The following is a 12805-nucleotide window of genomic DNA, read 5'->3' on the forward strand; positions in this document are numbered from 1 at the left end:
TGTATTCCAAGAAGGCTTAAAACCTTTCATGTGTCGTACTTAGCTGAATCAGTTTAGCTCCTTTCTAATGCATCAGACATTCTCAGAGGCCCTTTTACCTTGCTCAAAACAAGGTATGCAACTACAGAAGCATCATTTCCTAAAATGAAGTTGTCTTTCTTTTTATACTTAGTGCTGAGACTAGGGCAAAATATCAAAGTTTAAATCTTTCCCTTTAAATTCTTGTATTTCATGTATTAAATCTATACTATAACAACCATATTTGAAATACTAGTTGTATGCATTCATTTTCAAATATATTTTGTTCTTAAAGCTGACGAGTTCAGAATAGGGTCTGAAAAAAGAGGGCAAGCTCTTTCTCCTAAGTTTGGAACTTGAAGAAAAGTGTCAAAAGACTGCAAGATGATTGCTAGGTAACAGTCACAACAAGAAGTAGGAACCTGAAGCCGAGCTAGAGATGGCAAGACTGCAGAGAAGGATAGGCACGCAGTCTGAGTAAAGAGGTACCATAGTTTTCTAGGGATTCTGGGGGCAAGGATTTGAGCAGAGTTTGCCGCATCTCTAAATCTTTGAAATGATTGTGTTTGACCCCAGAAGCCAGGACCTGTTTACAAGGACACAGAAAGCAGAGGGAAAAGCTGTTTATCAACCCTTTTCCTATTTTGTATTATCTTGTCATGGAATTTGATTTAGATAAAACACAAGCATTCTACTTTTAATCCAATAAAACCTGTTTCTTTTACTCTTTTAGAATAAATCATTATGAAGTAGAAAATCTAGACAGATCCATCTTAAAGCTGCAGCTGATCCAGTGTCCCATTACAATATCCATAAATTGGATTAGGGCCAAAGTGTTTTAATGCATCTCAGTTTGCAAGCTGTGAAATGCAATAAACATGGGTTTTTATTTTTATAAGCTGTTTTAAATACATCTTCAGTTTTAGAACCACGTATTATGGTTACATGAACTCAGCTTACATATTTCTACTCCATTTCTATTGACCTCATTAGCCTGGGCAAGATTACAATAATGCAGCTATATTAGTTCCAGTTCCTCATTAAACTGTTTTCTTTTGTAACTTTCCTTCTAAAAACCATTTGAGTCATACATAATACAACATCAGCATACCCAATCAGAACTAAGGGGTATGTATTTGTAATTCCTTCTTCATACATCTCCAGACAAGAATGAGCTGTTTCAGGCATGGCAACTGACTGAGCTCATAGTGGAAAAAAACCCTCAATACAAGCACAGCTTTCCATCCCTATTCATGAAGGTATGCTTTGCAATCTTTTCCTTAACTATAACAAAAGTGCTTTTTGCTGAAAAATGCTTTTTGCATGAAACTTAACGTCATCCAATATCAAGACCCTATACCCTTAGCCAGTCACCAGCTCAGACCCTGGATCTCTCTAGATGCTGATATCCTGATATCACTGGCTAGTCCAGCATGAAATTTGGTAGCTGTTACACATGTGCGTGAGCACAATATGGGTGTCTCCAGTATCTGGTCTTAGACATGCTACCTTTGCAATAGTTGGCTTCTAGGTGCTGGTCTCTGCAGCTGCCGACCCTTAGGTTCCTCGGAGCTGCAGTCTCCTTCCAGTGGCCGACACCAACCTCTTACCCTACTTGTCTGGTAGTCCAACCGAAAGTTTGCTAGTGTTCGCACACAGACGCAGCGGAGACAACGCACACACACCCAACACGGTTGCAAACAGAATTTGGCAAGAATATAGGGTAGCCTGCAGTGATCAAGTGCAGGGCTCAGACAAGCATACTGCCCAGCAACCTGCACATACGTGACTGCCCCTTTTTATCCCCTTCTCCACTGCTTCCTCATGCTTGTTCCACCCCAATCCACCTTGATTCCTCTGTTTCCCTGCTTTTAGTCTGTCACCTAAACATCCCATACTGACGTTCACACAATATTCTCTGCCCTATCCCCGAATTCTTTTCGTTCTGCATCCCATAATAAGTCCCATAGCCTAATATGCAATCACCCCTTACTTGCCTGGGGTTCCTAGGAGAGAACCTCTTTCCTTGACCCACCTCACCACTCTCCTTTGCTGGACCTAGGAGAAGCAGATCACTGTGCTCTGTTTTTACTCACTAGGTTACTCCGGTTCTCCACCCCATTGCCGTTCCTCTGATTCTTGCAGTCTTTATGTTTTAGTCACATAGTCCTACAGCATCACACTTCATATTGTTTCATATAAGCCGCCTCTGAATTAGGGCTTTATTTTAATTAATAAATAATTTAATTAATACAGATTTAAACTGGAAGACACTGAAAGTTGCATGACAGTGTTTGGAAGCTTGTTGAAACCTCTTATGGCTTTTTTTTTTTTTTTTTTTAAGCAATTTAAAGCTTAAGCTAATGTTGGAGCTTTTAATATTGTCAGTGGCATCTAAAATTATTTTTTATGGAAAAGAGAGTTACTATCTTTACTGTCAAGTAAGATTTGCACATCTGACAGTGCCTCCCACTACCCCACTGCCCTATCTCGATGGGTCACACACTGGAGTGAGATCTCTGCCCTGAGGAGTTTAAGCATGTTCTAGCTTAAGCACAGTAAAATGAAACAGAACACACAAAGACACTTGATTGCTTTGCTCATGCTCCAATACTTGCATTATTTTAGGAAAACAAAGGAAGCCTATTATTCAAAACAAGATAAGATTATTATTTTGAATGACATTATTTAAATTAAATGTCTTTTTGCTGTTATCAACTTCATCTCATCCAAGCCTTACCCTTCTTTACATTCAGTTCTATGTTATCAGTACAACTTCTGTAAAAATGTCATGCTTTTTGTTCTTGCACATTTGATTGATTGTACACAATCTCCTAACTAGTACTATAATTTTTATAAAACTTTTTAGATGAGATTGTATATTTGCACTTTCAATCATGCATGCTGTGGTTTCAAATGTCTCAGAATGAGTACGTCTTGGTCATATAGATGTTTTTATCTAAAGATAGCATCCATCCATGAATAAGGCCGATTTAGTTCACACTTATTTAAATGTGCCCACTTTTTTTTTGTCCAATATACACATAAGTATATGTAGGTGTTGCCTTCCTAATTGTCTCAAAGTCACCAGGAAAAAGGGTGAAGCTTATCACAAGCATGCAGGAAAAACCTGAAAATGCTATCTGTTAATTTATATTATCAACTGAAAACCCAGGGAAGTTTTAGGTTTTGACCCTGCATGGAGCAAAAATATAACTGAGGATCAATTAGAACTAAACACAAACAATATCTTTTTGTTAAAAATAGTTTGGGAAGTTAAACAAAGGCCAATTTAACCAAAGCAGCCCAAACCCAAGCTTGTTCTCATAGTTTTAAGATTTCATTTCTATAGAATTTAAAGACAAAAACAAAACCAAAAAAACCCCCCACATTAAAATACTGTTCTGCTGCAAACCAGAGTTGAGAGGATCAAGCCGATGCAGAGAACACACACTGGGCTGAGGAAAAAACACGTGATACCCTTCCCGTAGGTTGACTCCTTTTCCAACACTAAAAAGACAAATACCCTTCTTCCCATCTGACAGAAAAAGGGTTTTCTTTCAATTGCTTCTACCTGCAATATCTATTTCTTAATTTCTTTGTCTACGACTCCCAATACGTAATAAGAGCCGTGACAGATTAATTCCATTAAGTAAGACTATTTTTCAAGGCAGTCCTCAAACATAAGGAGTCCTTTGTTGCCTGCAAAAGGAATGAATCGCACAGTTTCGGGAAGAATCTAATTTGATTTACCTTTCTTCAGATTAGCATTAGAAGCAACCAGAGAACCCAAAATAATCTGATCTTTTCCGTAAGACTGAAAAGGTATGATTAGAAATGTAAAACCAGGCTGGAACAGGTCCATAAAAAGCAGACTGAGAGAACAAGAAGCCGTAGAATCCTTCACCCTCTGTGGGGGTAGGACACAGGGAAACAGGTTGTCCTACATCTTACCACATACTCCTAAATCCTGAGCATTAACTCATATCTACTTAGTCTGAATTTGTGAAAACAAGGACTGAGAGTATAACACTGTATTCAACCAGAGGGCAAACCAGGTTTCTATTTTTCTGTTCCTGTGATAAACACTTGATTGCTTATATATTATAATTCAAATTTATATTACATTTTATATAAAAATACAAAGAAAAAATTTAAAAATGAAATCACTCAGAAAGGCAAATAATGTTCAGAAGTCTAGGGAAGCATATTATCAACAACTATTCAAATGATATATAACCAATATGGTATCAAAAATAAAGAAAACATTTTGAATATTTATAATGCAATTCTGTATTTAAATTATCAATCGGGTCAATATTTGTGAGTCAACTTATTCCTACAACTTAAAAGTAAACACCTAAATATATCACTTCCACGAAACTGGTGTTTAAGTGGACACCAAAAACGTTGAGGGCTTTCATTCTCCCACGCATTCTCACAATGCTACTCAGTTTTAAAGAAGCGAAGAACACTACAGCACTATTTGCTCCAACTCATTTCTCCTTGTACAAAATGGTTAGGAAGATAATTTGGAGTACTTTGGGTAAGTAAAAAACAACCCCAGAGAACTAATTGGGACTAATGGTTCCTCTTGTCTCACTTGCCCAGACAGGTTGATTTTTGTGGGAGTTTTAGCTGTCTTTGGGGCAAAACAAACAAACGCCCTAATAGGCTACATTACCTTCTTCCTACTTGGTTAAATGAGTATTTGGACACATTGTTTTTCCTATATGAAGGGAGAAAGCTGCTAATATGATTTGCCCTCACCTGTATTTGGGGGGTTCTCTAGCACTTTTTTAAATGCAAACAAACTTACGCCAGTACCTCCGTAATGCAGGCTATCTGGTGCTGGTTGGTACCAGGTGAGTGAGAGGCAGCAGTTCACTTTTATTGCTGAGTTTAAGCTGGCAATTCAGTCTCCAGTTTGGGGGAAATCAACAGCATTTGATATACTACCATTGAAAGATAACCTCTAACTGACCCATTCTTGTCACTTAAATCAACTCTACACAGAAAAAAGAGCCAATTTCAAACTCAAAATGCAATATAATAAAACAAACTAAACTTATGGTGTCAAATAGTACTTCAGTTAATCAAGTTTAAGTGCTGCGATCCTTCAGAAACATTCATCATCATGATATGTTCAGCAGAATGAAAAAAGTCTTAACTTTAAACGTCAATATTAGCTTGCAAAAGCACAAGTAGTTTGTGAAGAAAAAATAGTTTGTTCTTTACATCCTAACCATTTAACTTTACTGTCCCAATACAACACAATCTGTCTTAAAAGGGCTTACTTTCAATAAGTTAGATGCAGTTTCACAATAACTACGGCCCTCAATATGCAGTATTTTACAGTGAAACCATCACAATGCTTTCACGAAAGTCTTCAACTGATGCAAAACCTCTAAAATAAACACCACAGAAAGCTACACAGTGCTAAATCCAAGCACTGTCAAAGCCTTCAGTGCCATAGACTTAGCTGAACTTTACCATTTTGGATATCAGAAATACTTGTCAAGTTTTCCAGGGACAGTTTTCCAAAACACTTCTGGCTTAATTCTGGATTGCTAGCACTGAAGCACGTCAAGATTTTCTTTATTTAAAAATTAAAACTATATAAAAAAGTTGAACCCTACAAAAATCTGAAAATTTTAGGCATATGAATTCTCTCCCCCTTTACTTTTGGAGCATGCCAAAGCCTCAATAGGTCATACCTAGTTATGCCTTTTTTAATCTGTATTTGTACTGCAGATGGACATAAAAAAAGGTGGTGGTGGGGGGGGGAACAAAAAACAACCAAAACCAGAATTGTCCTAGTTGCTCTGAAATTCATGAAGTCTCATTCATACAACTCAATCCAAGTTCTCTGTTCTAAATCAAATATTGTGCAATGGAGGTCCTTTACTAAATGAAGTACTTAATGCAACCCGCTTTTATTAGCAGTTTTGCCAAATGCATGAAGAGTTTCCTGTCCATTCCGTAAAGAGCATACCATTTGATTGCCTGCACACACAGTCTTCCTCACTCCATTCTTTGCAGCTCTAATGGCCTCATTGATCCTTGGGGCACCCAAACTCCACAGCTCACACGCCGGCCATTTCCCTTCTAGTCCTGATCCTCCAGCCCAGACGACGGGACTGCACCCCATCTCCTTCCCTTCTATGCTTTCTTTCAGGAAAAAACAGGTACAAGGTGGATGGAGCGCACACAGCCCCTGCTCCAACATGCTGCGTGAAGCAGCAGCACGGAGCTGACCTAAAGTGCTCCTCTGTGCTACGAACAGAAACTCTACCTAATATGGCTGCACAGTTTAAATTTTAATTCAGAAAACTACTATGAGGCTTCAGTAACTCCCTCACACACCAGCAGAATAAGTAGGCTACATACTCTTTTTAAAGTCACCAAATGACTGTAAATTGAGCACACTCAATTACCAAAGGATGAACAAAAATCCTACTCAGTAGACATACTAGAAATGAAAAGGAGTTCAGTGTTTTGCTCTGTTCCCAAATGGAGAACTTGTTCAGCCAGCTTAGGCAGAAAAGAAAGAAAAAACCAGAAAATCATGGCTGATTTGGGAAATTTCACCAACTTCAGCTCTGCAAAGGAGAAATTAATAAGAAGGAAAAGCTTGTCAGCAGCTGATGAAAGGGTGGGCAGGATGATGAAGTATAAAAAACAGCTATTAAAAGCCTAGCTGGTTCTTCTCACCTACAAATTAAAAATTTTTATGTGTTACCATCAACAAAACAGGTAAGATTGGTGGTCAAACTACCAACCTTCTTCCCTCCCCACTATTGAAATGGGCTTTTAAAGTATCGGATTTATTTTTTTAGCCAATTTAGATTCTCTTAGTCTTAATTGGGTATACAGAACATCTAAAAATTGCTTTCATTGCATGACAGTCTGCCTTGTGCTATTATTCTTGCTATTGGCTCATAAGAATGATTAAGAAGCATGCAATCAGCTCAGTTTGATTATTTATTCTTGCAATTCACCACATTTTATATTGCTAAAATTGGCATTTCTGTTGCTTGCAAACAAGCTGGGCTTTGACTGGACATCTTAGCTCCAAGTACCTGGCCCCAGTTTCCATGTCATGAAGAACTGTGTAATAACTGTTCCAGCACTTTTCTTCCAATTTGTGTTTTTTTTCCTCCAAAGTAACTGTAAGGATAAGGTTATTTTAAGCATGAGCACTAAGGAAACTTGAGGTCTGTAACTGTAGAAATGGCACAGGGAGAGGTGGAGGAAGGACCCTGGGTAGGTTATCCAAGTTTCTCGACTTTCTTCAATTAGACTGAAAAAACCATTAGAGCTGCCAGTAGTTTTGCCATGTCACTTATTTTATTAAAGAATACTGCAGATCTGATGTGGTACATCACACTGTTGGCTGCTTCCAATAAAACACTAATCACTGGACGAGACTCAGTCTGTAGCTGACATAGTAAAATCTTGTTATATTAAAAATTACCCAGTAATTTTGTCACAGAAAGTGGAACAGCCCAGAAAAACAGAGTTAAACAAGTATCCTTGCTACTCACTGTTCTGCAGTAGACCTCTCTGATCTTGAGGAAATTCTACTCTACATCTGAAATCACTGCCTCCAACTCGAATGTTCATAAAAAGCATTTCCCATGAAACCCGCTTTAAGGACATGATGATTCTTACTGAAAAGCAATTTCAGTAAGAAAGCCTGCTATTGTTAAATCAGTTAAAAGGTGATTTTCTGTTCTTTTTACTTATAAAAGCATGCTAATCAACAAAGTATCTTTTATGCCATAATTACCTGACACATTAATGCAATATTAGAATAACGCAGTTTACTAAATCAATGCTACAAGCTTTCAGCAATATCAGAAAATGCAACAGAAATCATGCTAGACATTCAGCTTGTTAAAGGCTAAAGATCAGTTAGTCACTGGAGAAAGGCTCTTACACAGATGTAGGAACAGATTAGTCAGTTCTACGAAGCAGAGATCAGAACATGAGAACCAAACGTGAACATTTTAATTTTTTAGGATGCATGTTCTTGTTTTAAGAGTTAAGAAACTTAAACTCAATATAAGATATAAAAATGACAACACTAGAAACCTAAGACTTGTAGGGAGTACATGACACTTGTAAAGAGATCTGAAGTCCTCTATAGCTTCATTTTCAACTTTTTACTAATTTAAAGCCTGTCATTTTTTCCATCTTTACTGACTCCATCTACTCTACAGGATGGCTAAAACATTGCTTGAATTACCTTAATCAAGAGAAGTCTCAAAATTGTAGCAGAACTGCCAATAGCTTGGTCATGTATTTTTAATTCATTAGCTTCCCAAGCCCGGCATGTCTAGACTGGAGATATACCATGCCTGCAATAAAGGCGACCAGTGACTTCACATATGAAGTCTCCAAAGAATTCTCATATTCTGTTTCCTTTTTCAGAAAGCTGAGAACAGGGATAAAGAGCCATCTACTGCTTGATGTAGTTGCTTAAACCATGATTCTACGGTCAAGATGCCAGCATTCCCTTACTGATTCAACATACAATATTTAAAATATCCTATAGACAGTCTCTAACCGGATGTGAAGTATATCATTATTAGTCAAACTAAGAAGAATATTAATGTTTATCAGCTCCCTGAAGCAGAATCACACCACAAAAGCAGCAATGTTTTATTACATACATAAAAATAAAATCTTTTGGTCCTCTATCTCACCAGCACTTTGCAATGAAAATGTGAGCATTTGATATAGGTCTCTTTCCTTTGGATTCTAGAAAGTGACTGCGATTTAAAAATATGTAAAGTTTACAGGCTGTGTCTAAAAATAGTTCATTTTGAATGATCTTTAAAAGCCTTGAAAAGCCTGAGCTTAAAGAATCTCTTAAATTAAAAAGATGACACATAGATGAGTTCCATTTGAGCCATCAGTGCTGACACATTAATAATGAAATAAAATATGCTGCAGTATTTCAAACATTTTGCAGCTGTTACAACAGCACTATTATTTAATGCAGACATATTTACCAAATTCCACATTTTGTAGTACAAGCATTTAAAATCAAAATACTTCTTTTTACTTGCTTAATCATTAACTGGTAATCTAATGACATTTCAGATGTAAATCTAATCAGTAGCATTTGAATTGGTTTTTATTTCAAGTATTAGGGTAGTCCCTCAGCTGTAACTATGAACTGTCATCTTTTCTCATCACCTAACCAAGTATTCCCAGCCATGTGACAAGGTTCAGCCATCCTTGCAAAGGGAAACCCTCTCTCCCCCAGACCAAAACTAGACCTTTGGGCTTTAGAAAGTTAAGACTTCCAAACCACAGCAATGTTTTTAGCCTTTATAACTAAAGTACATTGTTCTAAGGACCAGAATAAAACATTTGACTGGATGCCCTTGTAAAACTTCAATAATCAACAATTTAAATATTTTTATTGTCATCCATACATATGCTTTAACCTCCTACCATATGAATAAGGATATCCTTTTCCAGTAGCTCAGTGAAGCTACACAAATTGTCATAACAAAGTTTGCTTCTGCACTTATTCCAAAACTGCTTTCCAATTTCAGAAGACAGACATTTGGTTTGGGGAGGGGCTTTTTTTCCCTCCATGTGTGCACATATATTTGCATCTTGTTTTATTATGCAAAATAAACAACTTCTATTTGAAAACTGAACTAGAAATACATCTGCAATCATAATGTATGAATACACAACATTTTTCATAATTGTAACACAGCACTATTGGGGAATAAACTGACAGATGGAGACTCCAATGCGTTCTGTGCACTACACTGCAGATCAGAACATACTAATGGATTCACATCATCTGAGAGAGGACATCTGTCTTAGAAGGAATTATTGCATTTAATACTTAAATTACCCATTCAATTTTTGTTTAATATTAACTCTATACAGAAGTGTACGTGATTTAATTGTACCTATGTTGCTAAGGCTGCTCATTATGCTTTAATATTGCTGCATAAGGAAGCACCTTAACTGGTTTGTCTGTCATGTTTTGTGACATAATCTCGTTGAATATTTCCAAGTTAGCTAGACTAGAGTTATTAATTCAATTCTATAAATTACACACTTAGGTTTAAAATGGATTCATTTATGAAAGACAGTATTAAGTGACCATACTGCGCTCAAAGTTGAAAATTTTCTGTGCGAGAATAGCAATGGTACGCCTTAAAACCCTTAATTACCTGAGCTTAAATCTTAACAAATCTTAACTCACTTTCCTCTTCCCCCAAACACATTCCTCATCATACGGTCAACCAACCTCTGTATGCAAGCAACAGCACAAGTAAACCATTCATGTGGATTATCCGGATTACTATTCATACATACACACACGTGTGTATATATATACACACATAGACAAACACACACATTTTTTTGTTTTTTTCAAATCTTTGTGCATATAAATACCATAATTTTTAAATAACTGGAAAAAATAAACTGTTCTTACCTTTTCAACTGCTAATTGTTTTGATGGTTTTTCTGATTCTCTCTCCCTCTTTTTCTCTTCTTTCTTTTTTTCTTTTTCCTTCTGAAAAAAAAAAGGCATTTTGCTAGTACTCAATAACAATGCATTTGCAAATATATTGAATGTCCACAGTCATATAGAATATAAACAGAGATCTTCAGTCACTCCCTTTCAATTCAGAGTTTATGCTTCTATCTGCTCTGCTTCCAGAAGTGACTCATTTTGCTCAAATAGTACTATGAAAAATATTGCAACTCCGAGAATTCAAGAAATTCACTATTTCACCTGCTCATCTGCATTTCCTCTTATAAGCAGAAGGAAAAAAGAACCGGTGTTGCTTGTCCTAAGTTAAGCAGATCTGAAAAGAAAAAAACATCTACAAGTACTCCATTAACTCTGATAACCAGTGTTGTTAGGACACACGTCAGTCTCTTTGACCAAAGAACTATAGTAAGGTAATTTGCATGCAGCTTTCTGCAGAGAGTTACTAATTTTTAAAAGCTAATCTAGTAGTCTTAAAAAAAAAAAAATACTGAATGTAAAATGTTGACTTGGGCCATGTGACAGACCCACTGAGTCATAAGACATTAAGTTGCTCCAGAAAGAGAAAACATAAGGGATCCATTAACTTTGAATGCATTATAATGACACTACAGAAGTTTTTTCATTTTAGTTTTGAATGAATAAATGGGGCAATATTTCAGACCCAGTCTCACTGAAGAAAAGCATAAAATATTCCTTAAGGCATCATAACATACAGAAGATACAGACTTTTTAGGCCAGCAATTGCTTTGACACAGTGTTAATAGTGATTTTTAGATCCAGTAATCTGCCTGCATTTACCTTGTACAACTACAGTATAGTACTAGTGAGTATACTTGAACATTAAATGGATGGAACAAGAGTTTACCATCTGTAAAAAAGGAATGAGACAGTAGCTCCTAAATGTTCTTTCAGTCATTAGACTTGGATCCCTTTGTTCAAAGCTTCGAAACAGCTTTGTTCCACAAGACACTATTAGCAAGTTTCCCAATATTAGGAGGAAGGTTGAGAGGTTAGACTGAGAGGTTAGATAACTGTCCATGCAGCTCCAGTATTAAAAATAAAACAGCTTACTAGGCTATAGGTTTCTGTCAATAAGGATTGGGGTTTTTTTTCTTTTTAATATCCAATATATGTGATTTTAAAATCTGTGTAACTTGACATTTGGTTAAAATAGTTCTAATACTAAGATGAAGGGGTTTTTTTCCGTTTTTTTTTGGGGGGGGGGACTGGGCATGGGGGGACCCAAGTAACACATTCTTTACAACCTTAAATAATCAATTTTCAAAACTTTCACCATATTTACCAGATGGATTGGGGTTACTCAATTGAGGTTACTCAAGTCCCAGCTAACCCCTGTGAATTATTTCATCAGGCATTCGCCTGAACACTCAGGTCCTGGAAAGTGAGACTATCGCACCAAGCACCTGCTTAAATGTGGGTGCCACTCAAGCAACAGAAAACAACGACCACAGTCATTGCAACTGCAGTAAAGGGGAATTTGGAATGTCTGTTTTGAAGAAAAGAAACAGAGACCAACTTAGATTTTAGTGAACATTAAGAACACAAAAATAAGCATAGTAGTCCAAACCAGAGGTCCAGCCAACACTGTATCTCACCTGTGGCAATGCCAGGTGTTCAAGAAAAAGTTTGTATGACTGGGACAAGTATAGAGCAGTGTTTTATTTTGAGGCCATCGTAATAACCTGAGACTTGCAAGCTTACTGAACTAAGATTACAAATGCATAGCCATGCCTTTCAAGTGAAGCTTAGCCTTTCTTCCATTACTGTCTCACAGCTCCTAGTACCAGCCTGCATTCTAAAGACTGCCAAAATCCTGTGACCTTAATCATGTACTGCACACAAATACACCGTCAGAGCAGTAACTTTTCCAAAAGCCTTTCATTCGCTGTCCCCACTCCCCACTCCAACCTTCCCAAGTTGAATAATTCAAATAAACCTAATCTATTCTCCTGTGGAAGCTTTTCTACATCTTAGACAACTGCGATCTGTTTCCTTTCCTCCTGGGAAAGGTGGTTGGAAGTCTCATAACAGTACACCTACTTTTCAAACACAGTACCTTAAGTTTACTTGAACATTTTTAAGTGAAAGCAGAGTTCAAGTTTTTGCATATGATCATCTTCAGGATGTCCGGATTTCCAGTTTGACTTCAACAGTTTTTTAAAATATGTTTTGTTAGAGAAACCTCGCTTCTAGAGAAAAAAAAGTATCTGGAAACTTTTATTCTTC

At 36.9% G+C, this 12805-nt stretch overlaps 1 protein-coding gene across 2 annotated transcripts in view; it reads right to left on the minus strand.

Moving 5' to 3' along the window:
- The window catches only part of SMAP1 (small ArfGAP 1), a 97526-nt gene that overhangs the window by 37729 nt on the left and 46992 nt on the right, over positions 1-12805 (minus strand). For both annotated transcript variants that reach the window (XM_052781782.1, XM_052781781.1), the window contains one exon: positions 10496-10576. In XM_052781782.1, the coding sequence (XP_052637742.1) occupies positions 10496-10576 (81 nt within the window). The remainder of the gene's footprint in view (positions 1-10495; positions 10577-12805) is intronic.

This window comes from Harpia harpyja, chromosome 3, assembly GCF_026419915.1.
Source record: "Harpia harpyja isolate bHarHar1 chromosome 3, bHarHar1 primary haplotype, whole genome shotgun sequence".
NCBI classification, from domain to species: Eukaryota; Metazoa; Chordata; class Aves; order Accipitriformes; family Accipitridae; genus Harpia; species Harpia harpyja.